General features: G+C 46.0%; 1 protein-coding gene and 1 pseudogene across 1 annotated transcript in view; one reads left to right on the top strand and one right to left on the bottom strand.

Annotated features, from left to right (window-relative positions):
* Positions 1 to 22423, top strand: part of LOC149354755 (uncharacterized) — a 67230-nt gene that overhangs the window by 16787 nt on the left and 28020 nt on the right. The window contains exons 4-10 of the mRNA XM_089583506.1: positions 3868 to 4024; positions 9655 to 9883; positions 12535 to 12602; positions 16625 to 16790; positions 17675 to 17825; positions 18296 to 19463; positions 19549 to 19735. Of these exons, the coding sequence (XP_089439632.1) occupies positions 3886 to 4024; positions 9655 to 9883; positions 12535 to 12602; positions 16625 to 16790; positions 17675 to 17756 (684 nt within the window). The 5' untranslated portion in view covers positions 3868 to 3885 and the 3' untranslated portion in view covers positions 17757 to 17825; positions 18296 to 19463; positions 19549 to 19735. The remainder of the gene's footprint in view (positions 1 to 3867; positions 4025 to 9654; positions 9884 to 12534; positions 12603 to 16624; positions 16791 to 17674; positions 17826 to 18295; positions 19464 to 19548; positions 19736 to 22423) is intronic.
* On the bottom strand, positions 10081 to 11804 carry LOC149354756 (uncharacterized; annotated as a pseudogene).

The raw sequence follows: 22423 nt of genomic DNA on the forward strand, positions 1-22423 counted from the left end.
TCGCTATTTGCAGAGAAGATGCAATGCACAGATGCTTTGAAGATTTGTTCCGCTCTGGCATTGCATGCAAAATAACCTACAAATGAAGCAGCAAACAACCCTTGAAGGATGCCTTCCAACCAACGGCGTCAACCATTTATGACGTCGTGGTTAATCCCCTAACGTGACATCGTATATGGCTGGTAGGTTTCTGTGTGAAATGGATTAACCACTCCGTCATGATAATTGGTTGATGTCATTTGCCGAAGGATCTCTTTCTGGTTTTTTTTTTTAGCTGTATTGACTGTAGTGGATAAAATGCGCAAGCGATACTTAGAAAATAGCAATATGTTTGCATTGAATATTGGTAAGCTTGGCTTCATATACCACACAAAAGGCTGCCTTAACCAATATCAGTGGGTAGCGACTGTGGTGTTTGACTTTTACGTCCTCTCTTAAGGCTCAAGTTATGTACACAACTTTACAGAGGCAGTTGCACCCCCTTTATGTCTTTTGCAACAGCTTACTGCCACCTCACTTGATGGAGGACACTGCGGCACGCATGCCAATACTCTTGCTGGCGCATTTCGCACTTTCAGCAGCAGAAAATTTTTTTCACGCTTCGGTTTTGACAGGAATCTCCATTCACAGATTGCAGAATACCTGAACAGTATTAGGAATCACGTTGTGATAAGAAGGAAAGCATGTTTGCACGGAAATGTTTCGAGTAACGCTTTGCTGCACCTCGGCCACATTTACAGAGTTATGTATCGGGGCTCCTTTATTGTTGTGGAAGAAGTTTTCAGCAACTTTGATGACCTCAATCACGCCTTGAGATGGAGTAGTCAGAGGCTGGTGCTGAGGAAAATTTTTGAATTCTGCCAACTTGGTAGGCGTGCTATTGTCAACCAGTGAATTGTCACAATCTGTCACAATTGTATTCGCTTTGTCAACCTGGAGACAGCGTAACCCGCGAGGTATGCAATCGATTCCTCTACTTCAGGACTTAAATCTACAAGGTCTTCTGGGGCTTGAATGTTGCTTGTCGTGATTTTTGGCGCACTTGTGTCCCGTAAATTTATCAGCAAAGAGCCTTCCACTTCAGGATAGCTACCATGCTTGCTGGGCTTGAGGAATTGCGCTAGTGTTGCATTCCTCAGGCTGCATTTAAATTCATACAGTCGCAGGACAGGATTTTTTGCACGCAGGGTGGAAAACAAATTTTCGAGACCATCTTGGCTTAATCTGCTTAGGAAGACGTACTGAAAGTTTTACTTGCTGAGAAGAACATCTTGCACTTCCAGAGATGTTCTTGTGGCTAAAATGATGCCTGTTTGTACAGGCCTGCGCAAGCTGTCACGCTTGCCTTGAGGTATCATGAATACTGCATAACCATCTTCAGGCCGCTTACTGCAGTTGTACATGCAACAGCATGGCATAGCGCTTGCACGTTGCAATAAAAGCACAGTGCGTAATATTCGCTCGGCGAGCCTAGGAGAAAAATGGTGCGAAGGAAAAAGAAAAGCACAAGGAAAACGCCAGACCCGCGCGTTTCCAAGGGTAACGGCAGGGAGACCAATTGTTGCGCAGGAAATTGGGCGGAGAGCCGGCCCTCAGGGAAGGGGCACACAAAGAACAAGGAGGAGGCAAGGAGGTCACGCGGCAATGGAAAAGTTCAATGGTTGACGGAACTTTCATACTATCAAGGGGCTTTATTCTGAGAGCACATGTGGCGCCACTGGGCTCAAATGGAGGAACTGCACGCTCTAAAGGGTCTATACTCTGGGCGGCTACTGGCTCAACCTGAAGTGTATTAGGCGCTCTGGTCAGGCGTGATACCTCCTCTTTCAAATCACTTGCTGGTAGGTCAAAAACTAAGTGGTTGCCGGGGTTCGTGACAGCAGTGTACTCCTCTTCATCCGTGTCATTCCCTGTGTCGTCGTACTCTGTGTCATCTCTGAAATAAAATATAAATGTTCTTTTTGTAAAATACAAATTTTCACCATTATTTTTATGACACAGTGGCTGCTCACATGCTCACAGTAGACAGATTTCATACAAGGAATTTAAATTTCATGAATTTGAAAAACAAACACAAGTCTTGATCTGCAGTACGGTCCTAGAAGTACAGTAAAACTAACAGGGCTCAAATAAATAAAATAGTTTACAAGGAATCTGCTCCACAAGCTGGTGAGTAACTAGGGAGACAAAACGGAATGGAGAATGCCAACTGTTCGAGCACTTGTCTTACAGGGTCTTTTCTGAAAGTAGTAGGACTCATTTTTTTTAATAAAATTTATTCATGAGAATAGTACAAACGGTTAGAATTTTTCAAAGTAGCACCCTTCCGCACCTACACGCTGCTGCCAATGAGTTTTCCAGTTTTCGTACGCCTCCAGGAACGCCTGGACCAGAATGCTGTTTAGCTCCCTCGTCACGGCCTGTTTAACCGCCTCTACCGATCTGTGATGTTTCCCCTTGAGCATTTATTTTATTCTCGGGAATAGAAAAAAATCTGGCGGGGCCAAGTCGGGGCTGTAGGAGTGCTGAGGTATTGTTGCTGCCTTGTGCTGGGCAAAAAATCGGGGTCCTCATTCACATGATGAAGAAGATCCTGGCAGATCGCTTTCCGGTTGGCCTTTTGCTCCACTGACAACACTCCCGGCACCAACCTCATGTGCACTTTCCTGATGGCTAAGCTTTCTGTCACGATCTCAAAAATTTGGGTTTGAGGAATGCTCAAGTCATCAGCAATCATTCTGATACTCATCCTGCGATCACGGTTCAGTAAATGTTTCACTCGCTACTCATTTTTGTTGGTCTTGCTGGTCGAAGGGCATCCAGAGCGGTTGTCGTCTTCCACTCTTTCCTTACCTTCTGGGAACAGCTTGTGCCACTCAAAAAACACCTGATCTACCCATGGCAGTGTCACCGTAGGCCTCTTTAATCATGTCGTAAGTCTCTTTGCCCGTTTTATCAAGATTTACACAAAATTTGATTGCGTATCGCTGATCCAGTAAACGCTTCATGATTCTGTGTGACGAGACATTTCGACAGGGGTTCACAGTACAAGCGACCTGCTCTCTTCAACAGCCGAGAGCCGACTACTAATTTTCCCCAGCATTCCCAATATCCCCCCTTCAACGATACTGCATGCGCAGACCACCGCTTGTCTGCCCGTTTGCCCAGGAAAAACCAGTCCTACTACTTTCAGAACAGACCCTGTAAATGCAGAAGCACTATGGTTTGTGAAACAGTTCTAGAATACTAGGTGAACTTCAGCAATGAAGCATACAAAAGGAGGCATACAAGTGGATACAATGATTTGTGAAAATAGACTTTATTGATCAATTTTTGCAATTTAAAAGCTGCATCTCTTCGTAAGATCCCTTATTGAATAGAAAGTGTGATGTGTCATAATCCTCATAAGTAGTGTGTTAGACTGGGTGGTGTCATAATGAAAGACTCGTGGGGCATGCTATCAGGATGAAAACTGGCCATGTTGGACACAGCTGCACATTGTAGCTCCAGTTGGTTTATACCTTGGTTCTCAGACTCATTCTCAAAAGAAAACAGGAAACTATAGCAGCTGAGAAGACTGCAGGAGGAGGCAATAAAGGTATCAGTTTATGCCAGTATTTTGCCAAAAAGCACTCCTAGTGCAGTGGGACATCCAGGTCTCGGTTCTTATCCTTGTGTGTCTGCTTGGTTACCTGCCAAAAATATAAATCAGTCATTTTAATTTGGTTTTCAATGAGCACTGCATTTGTGTGGATGCATTCTTTACTGGCAAGATGTGCCTTAAAGCCGAAATACTTGCAGCTCTATGCTGTTGGGATGTCTTGCTTGCTCAATTTGCCTTATCAGCACGTCGCATTTTGTTTTCAGTGTCACTTTCTGGATTCAATGAAGACACCCAAGGAGCACCTTTTTGCCTCTGATGGCTATCACCTATTGGCTGGCGAAGGTATCCTGGAGCTAACAAAGGTCTTCGCCAGGGGCGTCGCAAAATTTTATGGAGCGGGCATCCCGGCACTATTCTCAGGTGTGCCTGCCAGGTATGTCATTCACTAGTGCCATCACTGCGGATCTAAGGGCAGCCAGCATGGAGACTGCTATGGCTACTTCAGTCCATAGGCCCTGCAGTACAGCCTGCAGTACTTACAGCAGTGGGAAGTGCAGTGATTGTAAGGTTTTGATGATTAACCTGGTGGCAGTGAGACCTGTTCCTGATGTATTTCTGAGCTGTATCTGCTCCGTGAAGTCTGCAGCATCACGTGGGGCTCTTTAGTTTTTACTGGTGTTGCCCAGCACAGAGGCACTTTTTCATTTAGACTTCATTGAATTCGCCATTGGTGTGGCTTAAAGGGGTAGAAGCACAAAATTCCAAGGTTGTACAAAAGGCTTCTATATGTTTTCTTTGTGTGTGAGGACCATAGGAGCGAAGTATTAAATTTACAGGAGGTCCAGAATATATTTTAATGTCATTTTAAAGTTTGTGAAAATGCTCACTTTGAAGTCTGAGCCATTGCTAGCGCATCAGTGGGATGTAGTGACAGAGAAGAAAACACAAGCAGGTATTTCTTAAATCATTGCACGATATTTTGACGTACAGGACGAAGTTTTGCAGCCTAGCAATCTTGTTCACGAGTACTTGCGAGTCATTTTTTTTCCTCCAAGCTCACGAGTGTGGCAGTGCTCACAATGCCTCAGCACATACTGTTATAGTGAGCCCGCCAGTCTCGCTGTTCTGCTTTCATTCTAGTTTACATGAACAGTGAGCTTCAAGGCACACCAATCACCATGCCTCCAATTTCATGCATTGTTGACTTTTGCCTCAGCAAGTCCGGCACCGAAGCGGCTTTGGACAAAGCCAAGTTTCAAGTCCGAAGGCTTTGCACAAAGTTGCACCAAGTCCAAGGATATGGACTGGTGCAACTTCTATCAAGTTCTGTTCGCATAACTGACATCCATCGTTTTGGCCAATCACGGTGTGTCAAACTAGTGTTCGAGGGTACTACTTTACCATCTCATGTGAAAGTGGGTTTTGTGAGGCACCCAGTGCGTCCTTATGTACCCCGACCAGTGCAGTGCCGAAAATGCCAGAAGATTGGACATGTAAGTGCTGCGTGTACGAGCACGAAAGCACGTCCGCCTTGTGGTGGTGTTCACGAGGGACCTACATGTACGATTGAAGCTACAATTTGTGCCAATTACAAAGGACCCCATGAGGCAACATCTAGGGATTGTCTGAAGGTAAAAACAGAGATGAAGATCTTGAAGAAAATGGTGAGAGACCATTCTACTCACCAAGAAGCAGCAATCACGGTACGTCGCTCGAGAAGGAGGACACGAAACTGGCAGAAGAAACTGAATTTAGTTAATGAAGTGACAACACATCAGGAGGAATGAGACCGCTCTGCCGCGCAGAAGCCACTGCCTCCAGCTCCGCAAGAGCCAAGAATGCCAACCACCCAGGAGGACTCTGCAGAGTGGCCACCTCTACCATCGCGCACTGTAAGCTTTGTGACACGTCCTCCTGTATGTCCGCCAGATGTGTCTACAACAGATGATCAAATCAGGGCGATGCGGCTGATAATTGCTGGAGTGGACACGCCCATTGCTAAGGCTGCTGTCCAAATTTTAGACTCTATTGAACCGGTACTTGCCACTCTTTAGCAGCAGTCAGAAATTATGACTACCGTCGTCAGCACCCTCACTACAGGAGAGAATTTCTTGATCGGCACTATTGCAATGGAATACTAGAGGTCTGCGAGGCCGCCTAGCAAATTTCAGGCAGAGGATATTCAAATACCGATTTCCTGTGCTTATGATATGTGAGCCGAATATCACATTGCCTTTTTGACTGTCCAGTTATGAGAATTTCCTCTCTGAAGCGGCTGGGCATTTGAGCAAGGTACTACTATGCGTCTGCCGCAACCTGACTTACGTTCAGCATCAAATTCCTGGGGGCAGTAGCCACGAGTGTGTAGCAACCACTGTGACTTTAAATGGGTGCACAATCTCTATTATAAGTGGCTACATCCCACCAAGGGGTCGATTTGACGCCCTACGACTGAAATCGCTACTCGACAGGGTTTCAGAGCCCCATATAATAGTAGGAGATTTCAGTGCGCATCACCACGGCTGGGGAAGCGCCGTTATGAAAGTTCGAGGACGGGATATCGCCACGTTCATGGACAGTGCAGGTCTTGTTTTGCTCAATGATGGCACGCCGACCTTTTTGCTCGGGACTACCAACGGCAGCTGCCTGGACCTGGCATTTGTATCCAGGCGCCTCTCATTGTCCGCAACGTGGTGTGCTGATATTGAAACTTATGGAAGTGACCACATACCAAGGGTATGTGCAGCTACGGTGGTTTCACCATCTTCCACATGCCAAAATATGCTGCACCGACTAGAGTGCTTTCCGCATTCTTCTAGAAAAGAGCTGTGAGAACCTCACTAATCCAACAGATGTGGAGCAGCATATTATTGCGTCCATGCAAAATACAATGTGCAACATCTCAGCACCCAGTTCCACAGCTCTAGTGGATGTGATCTACATGCAGCTTCAGATGATTCATCAGCACGCAGAGAAAAAATACCGGAGGACAAAGGATGTCTCGGATCTCCGGGCCTCTCGACATGCCCAGAAGCAAATACAGTGCTATTTAGAGAATCTAGGCAGACAACGGTGGTAGCCATTTTGCAACACATTCGATCCCTGCAAACCACTCTCCAAAATCTGGCACGTCATTCGAGCACTATCGACATTTCCCCAGCAGCAACACCCTTTCCGTGCAATGGCACTTCATGAAAAACAGCAAGAACTAGAGGCCGCGAAGGATTTCTGTTCGAGAATTGCTGGAGGCGCTTCTTCACCTCGGCAGCATCGATGTGCTCCTCCCACAATGGACAATTGACTAGACATTCCCTTCATAATTCAAGAACTGAAAGCAGCGCTTTCTGCTTGTACGCATCCTTCGTCCCCAGGACCTGATGGAATCACATACAGCGCGGTTCGTCATCTGGACCCACAGGTAATGGAAGCCCTCTTAACATTGTTCAACCAGTCTTAGGCCTCTGCCACTTTTCCACAGCAGTGGAAAAGAAGCCGCATTGTGGCCTTGCTCAAACCAGGAAAACCGCCACTCGACTTAACATCCTACAGACCAGTAGCTCTTGCAAGTTGTATTGGCAAGACTATGGAGCATATGGTGCTGACCTGTCTAGAATGGTTCCTTAAAAAATGTGGACTATATCCTTCCACAATGACGGGTTTCCACAAAGGCCGGTCTGCCACCGACAGTGTAATTGATCTTGTGTTGATGGTAGAACATGAAAAACGGCGTCACAAGTTGACTGCTGCTCTTTTCCTCGACATCAAGGGCGCATTCAATAATTTTCAGTATGACGCAGTATTAAATGCACTCGATGGATGTAGTATAGGCGGACGTCTGCACAATTGGATTGCAAGCTACGTATTTGACAAACCGGACAGTCTACATGGAGACTCTTGAAGGAGACACAGCAGATCATCAAGTTGCTCGTGGTGTTCCTCAGGGAGAAGTGCTCAGTCCAACGTTGTTTAATCTCGTGCTTATCGGCCTTTTCAAGAAACTACTGAACACTGTTTCGATATCCGCCTATGCAGACAATATTTGCATATGGACATCAAGTGTCACGCTCACGCGTCCCCTAGTGCAAGCAAGGTTGCAGCGTTCGGTTTCCATTACGTCTGCATACTTGCGCTGTCATGGGCTTGAACTTTCACCAACTAAAAGTGTAATCCTGGCTTTAACACGCAAGTTAATGGCGTGGTATCCGGTCACAATCGGCAGACAAATTGTTGCATACGTAACACATCACTAATTCTTAGGTGTTACGATAGACCGTGACCTGTCCTGGACGAAGCACATTTTTTTGCTCAAGAAATAGCTCGACAGCTTTGCAAGCATTGTGCGGTGTATGGCGGGACATCCTGGGGTCCCTCGGAGCCATCTTTGCTTCACGTGTACCAGGCGCTGGTAGTCGGTCTTCTCAGATACAGAGCACCCGTTCTCTCGGAGGTCAGACTATCAGGCCTGCGTGCACTTGAAAGCGCTGGCTCATGCTTTGAAAGTATGCTTGGGTTTGCCATGCAAAACTTCTACATGGGGCACAGTTTACAAGGCCCGCGCCTGCCCAGCACGAATCTATTTTCAACAGGAGCCTCTTCATGTGCATTTGCGACATCTGACCAGGCATCGTCGTCACCCCCTGACCAATATTAGTGCTGTGCATCCCGATTCAGCCTTTTCAAAGCCCTCTGGATGCAATGCAGTGCAGTACCTGCAAACTACATGCCACACCACAGATTGTGGAGGTGCCACCTTGGGCAGTACCGAAACCATATATACGTACAACCATTCCAGGGATAACAAAGAAGATGAACATCCCAACAGGCGGTCTGCAACAGCTGGCGCTGTCATACATTGCATCTATGTATGGTGACCCCCAGCATGTTTTTGTGGACGGATCCGTGACGGCCACCTCTTCAACTGCAGCGGTGATAATGTCAGGAAATGCCTTATGTCACTGTTTCAGGCTAATGCATAAAAGGCTATCTACAGCAGCCAAATTGGCAGCCATACGAGAGGCCGTCTGTTATATTACTCACCAGTCAGCACACCAATGGACTATATTCTGTGACTCGAGATTGGCATTGCAGGTCACACAAACTTAAGTTAAATCAAGGACATGCGAGCAGCTGGTTCAACAGATTGTACTTTTGTTAGCTGAGGCTTTTCACCGCGGCCATATCATAGAACTTCAATGGATACCGAGCCATTGCGGCATAGTGGGAAACGAGCGTGCTAATGCCGAGGCTAGGCTGGCACATGATGATAGTGCTTTCACTGAAATAGCCTTTTCCAGATCTGACATTGGAGGCTTGCTGGCACATTTAATGCAAACCGCAATGCAGTTGCACTGGAACAATTCGAGCCATCAACAGGGCTGCGTCTCTAAGCTTGACGCCGGCTCACGATTTCATCTGCCATCTAGGGTAATGCGATGTTATGGGACTTTATTCCACTGGTTGTGGCTTAGCATTGCCTAAACCAAGCACTTCCGTCACAAGATCAGAATAAAAACTAACCCAAATTGCGTACAGTGCCACACTCCAGAGATTCTTGGACACCTTCTTTGCAAGTGCCCGAACTACACTATTGAAAGGAGAACAATGGATGAAATGTTCTGATTGGTGGTGTGTGACAAAGGCCATGCTCAAGTTTTTATTTGAAACAGTCCTGGATACCTGTTTGTGACTGCTTGTGAACTACCTACATGGTTTACACAGTTTACACGGTTTACACTTGTGTTTTCATGTAGCCCCTACTCCAGTATGTGTTAATGACGTGTCGGTGTGTGTGTTCAAGACATGAAGTTCACGTGTGTCTACTCACTGCGATGCGAGTGCCAGCCAGTGTGTGTGGGTGTGGACATCACCCCATGAAACTCATATTATTATGCCATCATCAACCTTCATTCGCACTTTCCCTTTCCTCCCCTTTCCTTTCCCCTGTGTGGAGTAGCAGGCCAGGGCCATGTTACCGCCGGCCAACCTCTCCTCCTTTTCATCTCAATAAAATTCCTTTCTCTCTCTCTCTCTCTCCTCGGGATGCCATGCAGAGGCAAGCCTGGGCAGATTTTGTGCGTGGAACTGGGTGCCACTATTGAACTCTGAGCAAGTACAGTGTTATATGCTCACTACACTTCGAGAACAACAGCTACGAGTGCAACCTGGCATACCTACGTGGCTTTGGCATTCGAGCAAAGCATTTCCTGAGACCCCACAGCAGCACAGCATCTTCTGGCTGCGGAGGGCTCACAGAGCAGACCAACAGAGCCAAAGCTTCAGGTATGTATCGCACGCTTTCTCAATGATGTCTGTCAATGTGCATGTTCGTGCTGCATCGTCAGCTTCTGAAAAAATTTTTGCACAGTGCATCGTTGATGGTGTCAGCAGGCTTCCTGACTCATGTGAGTACGCGGGTATGGATGAGGCTCCAGGCTTGTCGTCTTCGAGCAAAAGTTGACATTTTTTGATGGTCTGGTTTAGTTCGGTTTTCTCATGGCGCCGGAGATTGATGCTTTGATTGGCTGCTTATCTAAAGATCACAGTTGCCCAGAAAAAGTGCAAAAAAGGACGGGTCGTAAATGGTACTGAAATCTGGTGTGAACGCCGTGACTTCACTAGAGCTTTGTATTAATATGGCCTCACTGTTCCTATCTCTGCCCGACCGCTGGCTTCCGTTATTGTGACGTGCGCGGCACGCCGCTGCAAGCGCTACGGTTGATTAAAATGGACCGCCGTCGAAGAGGAAAATCAAAATATTTCCTCTTCCTCTTTCTCCCCAGCGTATTTCGGTAATGCAGGTAGCAGGTGATAAGGAGCTTAGCATTGCAATGCATTCATGCAGCAGAAATTGTTCCTGACATTGTACCCATTGATACTGAGCTACTCTATGGTTAGTCTGCAGCACTTTTAAGTGGGTGCAACAGGTATCAACGACTGAAAGGAACTTTGATAGATAGAAAAAATGGTGCCAGAGCTTTGTTTTGAAAGTGTAGATTTGTGCCTAAGGGAAAAAGAAATGAGCCAGAAACCCGGGCAATCTTTGCCTTGCCCAGTCTGGTACAGCACAGCAGAGGGGCGGCATGGAGCACTATTGGTAGTGGCATGGTGGACTAGGAAGCCTGTCAGTCATGTTGACATGCCAACGGGACAGGTTTATTCCAGCCAGGTGAATAGCAGCACGAGCCCGAGACATGTGCCAGCCCCAACGAGCCTCACGTAAGCACGCAGCAGCGCAGCCAAGCTAACCGGCCTAACCACTGCATGTGGCTACTACAACATCTCCCCTGACAAAAAAAGCAAACTCTTGTGAAGAATGACGCAACGTCCACACCTCCACGCCTGGTGTTCTGGTGAGAGGCGTCAGCAAAGGTTGTTTGTGAATCTTCTGGAGAAACTAAAGTCCCAGGGAGTGTTAGTGCCTTGTTGTCCTCATGTATATCGCCATACAAAGATTCCTCATATACGAGGTCTTGGTTACCTTTCTCGTCTTTTGCAGGCTTGAGAAAAAGGATAAGATGGGTTCGATTTCGCCATATAGTGCTGTTCCCTGTGTCAGCTTTATATGATCTAGGCTCACTTGCAGGCGCCATCACGTTCCCTTTTCGCTTTAAGTCTGTAACCCAGACTTCATCTCCTTCCAGAAGGGTCGGAAGTTGCCGTACACCATGTCGTTTATCGTAATCTCTTCGCTGCTGTTTAAGGTATTAGGTTTCAAAATTCCGAAGTTTAGTGGCGTCTGGAAAACAGGGAACGAGCCTTCCGGCAGGCGGTTGCAGACAAAGATTCTTCTGACTCAACCCCCAATGCAACTGCCTCCCCATCAATAGCTCAGAGGGGCTGTAGCCATTTTTCAGTGGAGTTGACCTGTAGGACAAGTGGGTCAGGTACGAGTATTGGGTCTTCTTCATTGAAGTTTTGATGATTTTCACTGCTACCTCAGCGAGTCCATTGCTCAGGGGGTAGTGTGGGCTTGATGTGACATGTTTGAAACCGTATTCTTGAGCAAACATAGTGAAGTCAGAGGACGAGAACTGGGGACCATTATAGACCACCACCTCTGGAATGCTGTGTCGGGTGAAAATTGATTTGCAGTGATTGATCACTGTACTAGATGTAGCTTCTTTAGACGAGTCAGTTCCGGATATCTGGAGTAATAATGAGTCACAATTAACCACTGGTGGCTATTGAAGAACTGGTTCATTGCAACTCTCTTCCACGATCTTGAAGAAAACTCAGTGCTTTGAAGGAGCAATTTTCGGCTGCTGGACATCTTGACACATTCTGGACAATATTTTATGGTGGCTGCAATGTCTTTGGCCACTGTAGGCCACCGTACGGAGTCCTTAGCACGGGCTTGGGTTTTCGTGATGCCGAAGTGACCTTCGTGCAAAAGGTATAAATTTCTTTCCTGCACATGAGGGGGACAACCACACGGGCAGCTTAAAGTAGCAGATCATCCTCTATGGTGAGTTGTTGGCGATGCTCATAGAAGGATCTCACTTTAAGGGGTACAAGGGGTCAATCTCATCGAGAAGGCCTTCTTTTGTGCAGAGTTCTCGGAGATACAAGCACACACAATCTAATTTTTGGGACTCTTTCAGCCACTCAAGGCAGTGCTGCTTGTAACAAGTGAAGGCGGGCTAGTTGGTGGTTGACAATGGAGTGCATATTGCAACCGCGCTAAAACGACGCAGGACAAGAAAGGAAATCACAGGACAAGACGCGGAACTTCAACTAAAGTTTACTACGGGAAAACCACATTTATACAGGAAACGTAATCACACCAGATAAACAGCCGAAACCGTCTTGTCCTGTGATTTCCTTTCTTGTCCTGCGTCGTTTTAGCGCGGTTGCAATATGCACTCCATAGTGCTGCTTGATGAGAAGGGTTGTCCTCACGCAGTGCAAAAAGCCTTGATGTCACTTTCTAGCTCTATGTCACCTGTCTCCTGCAGAGGCGCTCTGGAAAGCGTGTCGGCTGCGGTCATTGCTTTCCCAGGTACATATACCACTTCGTACTGGTACCTCATCATTCGCTTTTTCTCTTTGTAGCCACAGTGTAAGATCATCAAGACTTTTTGACATAAAGATGGGTACCAACGGCTTGTGGCCTGTTTCGATTGTGAATTGCTTGCCGACCAGAGCCACTGAATTTTCCGCAAGCCCAAACCAAGACAAGTGCCTCTTTCTCTATTTGCGCATAGTGTTTCTCCATGTCAGATAGAAGCCGGGAGGCATAAGCGATGACTGAAAACTTGCCACTGGTCTGTTTCTGTCGGATCACTGCCTCCAGTCCAAAGGAAGCAGCGTCTGCACTGACCACCGTCTCCTTAGCAGGATCATAGACCCCTAGCACTTTGCGAGATGAAAGTAGCTACTTCCATTTGTTGAACACTTGCTGTTGAGGAATGTCCAAAATGAATTGCTGCTTTTTTGACAGCAAACAAGTAAGCGGCTGGAGCAGGTCCGCAAGGTTGGGTACAAAGCGGGAAAGACATGTAGCCATTCCAAGCAGCCTTTGCAACTCGCTTCTATCATCGGGACTGGCCATTTTTCAGGTGGCTTCAACCTTTTTTTTCGTCGGGCTTGATTCCGTGCTGGTCAAGCTTGTGACCTAGAAATGTGAGCTAGTCGAGGTGAAACAGGCACTTGTTCTCGTTTAGCGTGACACCTGCGGCCTGCCTCAGTTAGTCGTTGAAGAATGGTGCGGAGGGTCTCGTCGTGCTCTGTTTCGTCTGAGCCTCAGATAAGGATGTCGCTCATATGACACACAACTCTATTGATGCCTTCTAGAATTTTTGACATCTGCTTCTGGAAGTGCCCAGGAGCAGATGCAATGCCGAATGGAAGCCTGTTGAAGGAAAACCTCCCGAATGGTGTGATGAAGGTAGTAAGCTTCTTGCTGTCTTCACTGAGTGGTATCTGCCAGAACCCTGAATTGGCATCAAGCTTTGAAAACATCCTGACCCCGTGAAGCAACCCGAGTGTATGCTCGACGGACGGAATTGGATGCCACTCTCTCAGGATGTAACGGTTGAGTTCAGTGAAGTCCACGCAGATTCTAACATCACTGTTTGGTTTTTGGACTACCACCATAGGTGCACAGCATTCAGTCGGCTCATGAACAGGTGAAATGACGCCGGCATTTTCCATTCACTGCAGTTTATTTATTTATTTATTTCCTCAAAGGTCTCAGTTGAGACATTACATGAGGGAGTGGGCGGTATCTGGCAAACAATGGTAAAAAATGTTAAGATGAAAGGTTGGCGATGCTCCGCTTGAATTCTAGTGGGTTGATGATAATGGCAACTTCGGTGGGCAGGTCATTCCAGTCTCGTGCAGTACGCTGAAAAAATGACTGCTGAAATGTCACAGTATGGGCTTGTAGGGGATACACTGCGTTACTGTGGCTGAACCGGGCGATGCGGTGGGCTCTTTTTATGTAGGGGTTATCAAGAGGCAAAGAATGGAAGAATTTATGAAAAAGGTAAAGACGTGCTATCTTACGGCGCGAGGCTAGGGGGGTCAAGTTGATTCGGGCTTTTAGTGCTGAGATGCTTGTGTGGTAGGAATAATTAGGTAGAATGAATCGTGTTGCGCGGTTTTGAACCAATTCGAGGGCGTTAGTAAGATTATTGTGGTGCGGATCAAAAATAGCATTAGCATACTCAAGCTTGGGACGCACAAAGGTTTGAAAAGCAAGCTGTTTAATAGAGGAAGGAGCGAGTGAAAGGTTACGGCGTAAATAACCTAGAGCACAATTAGCAGAATTTATTATGTGATTAATATGACAGGTCCAAGTTAGGTCACGCGAGATATGCACACCAAGATATTTGAATGATTCGGATGTTCCAATCTGCAGGTTATTAATATTATAATTAGGTGCTACGTGATTGTGACGACGGTGAATGGACATTAACACGGTTTTAGAAATATTTAATGACATGAGCCATGTTTTACACCAGTCCTGTATGCGAATAAGGTCAGTTTGTAATGCGAAATGGTTGGTGGAGTTAGTAATTCCTCAGTAAACGACACAGTCATTGGCAAAGAGTCGGATTTGAGAAGAAATGTTACACGGTAGGTCATTAATATATATCAAGAAAAGGAGGGGCCCGAGTACCGTTTCTTGCGGTACCCCTGAGAGCACAGGTGTTAAGGATGAAGAGTGTGAATTGGCATATACGAACTGCTGACGGTTAGATAAAAACCCTCGAATCCAGTTCAGAACACATGGATGAATATTAAGGCGCGATAACTTTAGTAAGAGACGACCATGGGGGACCTTATCGAACGCTTTTTCGAAGTCTAAAAACACTGCATTAGTCGGGATATTAAGATCAAGGTTTAAATGTAAGTCGTGCAGGAAGAGTGCCAGTTGTTTTCTTGTTTTCTTGTAGAGCGGAATTGGTATGCGGCGAGGGGAGTTCAGAGCTAATGGTTTCGCACTTTTGCACAGGCGAATGTGGTGTTCTCGTAGTAGCTTGCCAAGGCCTTGAAACAATGAAGGAAATTTGTCTCAGGCTCACCTTTTTTGTGATGGCACTGACGAAGGTTAGCACCTGCAAGTCTTTGATGGCATGGTTGCCGAGTAAGGGAGTGTGGGCATCTTTCAGCACGTAGACATCATGGATCATTTCATGTCCACGGTAGGTGAGTTGAAGACGCACTACGTCCTTGGCTGTGAGAGGTCTCCGATCAGGACCGTAGAGCTGCCGAGGAGCACACGACAATGGAGGGTGATGTCGGAGCATGCTGAATGTCGTAGGTGGGATGACAGACTATGTCAGTCTCGAATTTGACAGGTTGGCCTTGCAAGAGGATGGTTGTCTCCCATGTCAATGTATCAAAAGCTGAGACAGCTCCGAGAAATCCACCTTCGCTGTCGGGTCCTGATGCTACAACGATGTCCACCCTGCATGACATGCAGACAGACGCGCAGTGACTCTTCTTATGGCAGCCCTTGCGTACTTTCGTCTTGCTTCTTTCATGGCAGCCTTAGCGCTACGTTCATCTTGTGCCCTTTATAGACTAAGTGTTCACTACCAAAATGCAGAGTTGGACATCATTTCTGTGCAGTGCACTCCTGTATAGAGCTAGGAAGTTTTTGGTCATTGTATATGAAGCACATCAATTGCCATGCCTGCAGTTTCCTTCCGTGTTGACTTCTAAGTTAGCAAAACAGGCACTTAAGCAGCTTTGCGCACGTTTCCAGAAATAAACCAGAGTGCTGTCGGAGTACCAGCATTACGTGCTCACGGTGAAACTTAAAATGACGCTGTACAAGATGAGAAGCACAGAGTAAAATTTTGTGTGAGGAATGGTGTAGGAAATCAGGTGCAAACATAATGTCACTTGAGGTGCTCAGGTACCTGTATAAAAAGAGCTTGGACTCAAAAAGGAAGGAAAGGAATAGAAAACTAGTTTGTGGTCAACTGAAATGGAAGTAAAGAACTTTAAACAGAGGCAGAAAGGAAGACTATGGGCTTGCTTAGGAAATAGAAATGGAAAATTGGGAAAAGATCATTCCATGATAATTCAGGATGCTTTGCCCTACTGTTTCAAACGATATGTGAGCATACAGAAATAGATAATTGCACAATCAGTACGTGAAACAGCCATTGTCAACACTGTCAAGGGAAAGTTGCAAGATTGTTGGCTTAAAAGCAGTGCAGTGACCTAACGGTACAAGATCAGGATTGAAATTTGAGATAGCTTAAAAAATACTGAGATTTTTACTTGAAACAAAAGTTCCACAGATTGATTGGCTTATAATTAAAAAAAAAAAACAAAGCATAGTGGCATCCACCACCACCGTTTTAGTGAAAGTCCTCGGAAACCACTGATTCATCCACTGTTTCCTTGTGCATAGCAAATCTTGTGATGCACTTGACAAACAGCCTGTATGACTGTCCAGCATATGTTTGTCATGGCCTATCTGTATAAATGCCTGTTTGTATACTTGGAAGCCTTGCTATTAGTTTCCTTGCACAATTTTGTTACATTTTCTTTTGGTTTTAGCACTTATCCATGGCCAAGCAACACCACTTCTCACAGGGCCAGAAAAACCTGCACCTACCAAGTCTGATGCAAAGCTCAAGTGCACAGCCCCAGTGGCATGGAAACGTACGCAGGCAGCATTCATGCCTAAAACGAAAAGTGTTGGTGTGCAAACAGGGCATGCAGGGTATGTGTGCAAAGGAGTACTTGTCTCCTTTTTAAAAAATATGAAAGAAGCATGTTATAATGCATGCATTACGATTTTGTGAGTTGTTGATGCTGTTAATCCCTGTAACAGCAGCCCTAATTATACATTTTTGTGCCGCTACATGTGATTTTCTAACGGGACATTCTTTGGGTTCTTGGAAAGAGTACTAATGATATAGTCATTGCTAGCACACTAGAAGCCACCATGGCGGCTCAGTGGTTTGGTGCTCGGCTGGAAAGACACTCAATCCGGGCTGCAGCAGTCGCGTTTCGATGGATGCTAAATGCTAGAGGCCCATGCACTGTGCGATGTCAGTGCACGTTAAATGACCCCACCTGGTCGTAGTTTTTCAAAGCCCTCCACTGCGGTGTCCCTCATAGTCTGAGTCTCTTTGGGACATTAAACCCAATGAACCAAACCAGCAAGCACACTAGCATGAGGTTTTCTTTGGAATCCTTTAATAGTTCATGTCAATTGCTTGTTGACCAGCACTGGTCTCTGAGAGAAGCATCCAGGTGGTTTACTGCTGGCAAGCCAGACATAAGCGAGCTAGTTATTCAGGTGATCTACCCGGGAGCAGCCTCAGCAATGAAAGTTCAATGTTTTGCCCAGCAGTTGAAAGCAATTGTACTGTGTCTCAAGAAAGAGCAATCATATGCATCTGTGGTGTAAACCTGCAAGTATACACACAATAGGCTGGTTTCTTAGCACTGAAGAGCCGAGGTATGCCAGTATAGTGCATCTCTGATTTTAGACGCACGCACTGTGCACTGCTCATCTGTGGTACAACTCTACCTTTTTGGCTGATTACTTTCACAATGTTGGCAACTGCACATTGCTCTTAATTCTCCTCCAAATTACAGAATCTCAGACCGACTTTATAGTTGCCAATATTTTGCTGCAAGAGGACACAGCTCCGAGGTGTTCGTCGCCAAACTGGGATGATTTGCCTGCAAAATTCAATGACAATCCTCATGACAGCACTTACTATCCAAGTTCGGGCACCTCAGCAGCGTAAGTATATTAAGTCAGGCCTAAGCATACACACAATCGCTCAGCAGCACGTATGTATCTTCGTTAATGGCCAAATTTGCTTAAGTAGAACCTGTGCATAACATCAACAGGCAAATATTTTCATAGTAGCACCTGAAGGTGGTCATTCTTTAATCTTTTTGGTAGTTGTACATTGAGCATATTGTTTCATTATGCACATGACAATACTAAACTGCCTGCAGGTCTTCCTATGAACCATCACCACCTCTGAAATTCATTGTTTATGAGGACCGCATGCTGCAACTCACCAATCTCTGCAGGAAGTGCCATCACACCGAACACAATCTTCACTGAAGATGTGTAATTGAGTCTCATTTAAACATTGTGGCAGTTGCAGTAATCTTTTCTCAGTTGATCAGAATACCTGAATGTACTGCTTTATATCTTCCTACCTTCGCTAATTGTTTAATCTTGCTCTGTGTGTTTTCCAGGTCATTGGCTCTGTTGATGTGGTGACAGCGACATGTCCAAATACACACGGCACAAAGTGGTATAGCCAGCCAACGCAGAGGCGCATTGGACATGGCAACGTGCTTCTGGCTGCTGCCATTCTATTCACAGGAAGCAACCCAGCACAGTTCCTGCGACTCCTGGAGAATGCCGGCATCTGCTGCTTTTCAAAGTGCACATACGACAGAATCCAAAAGGACATTTTTTCCCCAGCTTTGTACAAGGTTTGGATGTTTTATTTATAAATGCCAGGATTTCTGCTATTGCAAATGAGGACATTATATATTCGTTCTTCAAGCATGTTTTCAACCACTGTGTGCTGAAAACTTAGTTATGTCTGTGTGTGACATCTTTTAGATTCTGCTAATTTTCTTGGTGCTATGAATGTATTACTTATACCGCTGTGCCAATCTTTTTGTTCTGGACTTGGTGTTTTAGCTTGAGTAGTGTTATGTGTAGTCATGTCGACAACATGCTTTGATGATGAAACTCTGTTTACTACTTAAAAATTGTATGGCACCTAATACATATGTTGACAAGCAGTGTTTGCACATTCACTCATAAATGCAAGGAATTTTTCTAACAGGTTGCTGTAAGTCAAGAGTATAGTTACATTGGCCAAAGTATAGCTGTGTATTGTAGCTACAACTGTGTGTGTGTGTGTGTGTGTGTGTGTGTGTGTGTGTGTGTGTGTGTGTGTGTGTGTGTGTGTGTGTGTGTGTGTGTGTCGAAAGTACATATAAACAGCGCTAAACGACAGGACTAGAAGAGGAGTAGACAAACACGGCGCTGACTCGCCCAATCTACCGTTCTTCTGTGTGTGTGTGTGTGTGTGTGTGTGTGTGTGTGTGTGTGTGTGTGTGTGTGTGTGTGTGTGTGTGTGTGTGTGTGTGTGCGTGTGTGCGTGTGTGTGTGTGTGTGTGTGCGTGTGTGTGTGTGTGTCTCTCTCTCTCTCGCTCTCTTGCTCTCCCTCTTATTCTCATCCTAGCTTTGGGAACAAGGCAAGTCAGCATCACTCAGCCACCTGAGCACCACTGCCACAAAGCTGGCTAGGGACAGCTGGGCTGACTCTCCTGGCTGTAGAAACATGGCATCTGTTCCCTGCTGGACACTTATATGAACCGGGTAGTTGATATGCAGCTTGTCCAGGTAACGCAGTTTTGTCTACTTTTCATGTTCACAGTTCACTGATTTCACTAATTTCTGATATCTATCATTTCACATTTCTCTGCAGTCCAATGAAATCAGCTGCAGTGGTGCGATGGAACCCAAGGGCCTGAAAAGAGGACTTGATTGCCTTGCTGCCAACAATGTCAAAGTCCTCGAGCTCGTCACCGACCGGCATGCCCAAGTGCCCGCCCTTACGAGAGATGTGAGGCCAGATATCCCCCACCAAATTGATGCTTGGCACGTTGGCAAAGGTTAGCACCTCTACAGCTGGGAAACTGCATCACTGCCTAATTGCAAGAATTGTTTAGTAGTTGATTGGACCATTCTCCGCTACAGCAAAAGGAGACCTTTTAAACGAAGTCGAAGCAAAGGACTTTAGTTCTGTAAAGGTACAGGAAGCCAAGTGTCATCATAACCAAGGGAAGCATTGGGGAAGTTTTAAATTTACTTTTTAATTTGTGTTAATGGGAAACTAGTGGTGTAATCGCTTTGGGCTGAAAATTGGTAATAAATTAGAAGAAAATCAACCATGTCACCAGTGGGATCCAAAACCACGACCTCTGTATTCCGCATATGGTACTCTAAGGTAGAGCGTGATTGAATGTAAGGGAAGCAGTTGTACAAGAACCTTCTTATGGTCCTTATGGCATCAAGACTGCTAGTGTAGCGAAGTGAAGGGCTCGATATGACATACTTAGAAAGGAAGCCAACAGTGATTAAAACCAAGAGAAGCGAAGCACAGAAGAATGTTTTTTTTTTATTTCTAATTTTGGTTAATAGGAAATTAATATTGTAATCACTAGTGTAAAGTGTTTGTAAAGCAGTGTAAGGTGTTTATAAGAGCCTCCCTAGACCTGTAAGGGCAGCTTCAATGCTACTGTGTACCACAGAAGGCCAGAAAATGTGAGAGGGAAGCTAGCTTGTTCGTATTACAAATGCATAATGCCAATGCATTAATTATGAAAAATAAGATCGGATAGCTTATTATACAGGTTTTGGGTTAAACATATCGCGCATGTTTTTGATAAAAATAAGGCTGATTTGTTCAGAAGCTCGGTGTAACACCAAGGGGACTTGGTTACCCTTGCTTTGACGTTCCATATGAAAGTAATGTTCATAATCCTGGGTTACGAATAGCTCACAAAAACCATAATGTTTGGGGACAACTTTCTGTGCGCATACGTCGATAATGTCCTCATCACTAGTTCCTCTCCTGCCGAGCACTTCCGTCATCTGCACCTTGTCTTCGAACGTTTTGCTTACCACAGACTCATTCTTAACACCGACAAATTCCTCAGACATCTAGCCGATGCCCACAGTATCCAACCACTTCCAGACAAGATCAAGGTAGTCGCAGACTTCTCCCACCTGGACTCACTGTGTCAGCTATGGTGTTTCCTTGGCCTCGTCAACTACTACAGGTGTTCCATTCCTGGATGCGCTGCCCTTCTGCAACCACTCGAAAGTTTACTCCAGTTGGCCAAACCAAAGGCACCTGCTGTCTCCTGGAACGAAGCTGCCAATGTTGCTTTCATTGCTGTCAAAGAGCGTCTTGCCTTTACCAGCCTTTAAGATTATCCGGCGCACGACGCACCCACGAGCGTCATGGCCAATGTTTCAGGTTCCGCCGTTGGTGACATCCCGGTGCAGTTTCTTAGTGGTGAATGGTGTCCACTTCGTTTTTTCTCGAAAAAGCTCTCATCTTCAGAGCAGCAGTAGAGTGCTTTCGGTCGTGAGCTGCTTGCAGCGTACATCGCCATGAAACAGTTTCTTTCTTCTTGGAAGGTCGAAATTTTTTTATCTTCACGGACCACAAACCCATTTTTCAGTTATTCACATCGACCTGGTCGGGCCACTACCATCATTGCACAGTTACTGTTATATACTCATCATAAATGACCGTTTTGTGTGCTGGACGGAAGCCACTCTTATACTGGACATCACTGTGGAAACTTGCCTCTGCTCTCATTTCCACATGGATAGCCCGTTTCGGTATGCCAGCAGAAATCACCACTGACTGCCAGTTTGACCCAGCTTCTCGGCATCACCCACCTTTTGGTCAAAAGGTTACACCATCAGCTGAAGGTGTCGCTCATGGCTTACGACCTTCCAGAGAACTGGGCCGCCACTTCCTTGCCAGTCGTCCTTTTAGGCCTTCGTACAGTCATCAATGAAAACCTCGGATGTGCCCCTTCTTATTTCATCTATGGCACATCATTGCGTCCACCGGCTGATTTCGTGTGCCCGCCTGCCTAAAGCATCATTTGTCCTTCTCCTGGCATACCTTACGTTGAACGTCTAACCACTCTCCTGTCCCGTATCTCCGCCCTTCCGACACACGCTCACCAGTGGAAGCCGGTCTTTGTCCACTGCGATTTGAGAGACAGCACCTACATTTTCTTACGCTTGGATTGGGCTTGCCTTCCGCTTCAGGCACCTTATACTGGACTCCATCTCGTCATTGGGCAGGGCAACAAAGCTTATACGCTGCGCATCAACGGTCACTACACCAATGTCTTCCTCGATCACCTAAAGCCAGCCACACGTCGACAACTTCGTGCTTCCTTCATCAACTGCCCACTTTCACCTTTCTGAAAGACTGTTCACTGGTACGACTCCATCTCCTGAGGGGGAGGCCCTGTGGTGACGTGACCCAGCACCATGCACTATGAGGCGAAGAAGTAAAGGAAGAGATGCGCAGCAACTGGAATAAACCAGTTTGGCTGTGGCTCTTGTGGAAGCAACATCTTCTACAGTAGCAGAGCAGCCAGCCATGCTGGGTCAGCGCTGTGAAGAAGACGACGACCGCGAAACACAAGGGATGCTTGTAGACTGAACATTTGACTTGAACTGTTGTTGGTCATTGCAGACTATGTAGTTTGAACTTGGCCAGAACCCCCTCTTACTCATTTAGTTTAAGGCAGCAGAATCTTGTGTTA

The sequence above is a fragment of the Amblyomma mixtum genome, chromosome 3 (assembly GCF_055824585.1).
Source record: "Amblyomma mixtum isolate Tamu chromosome 3, ASM5582458v1, whole genome shotgun sequence".
Lineage (NCBI taxonomy): Eukaryota > Metazoa > Arthropoda > Arachnida > Ixodida > Ixodidae > Amblyomma > Amblyomma mixtum.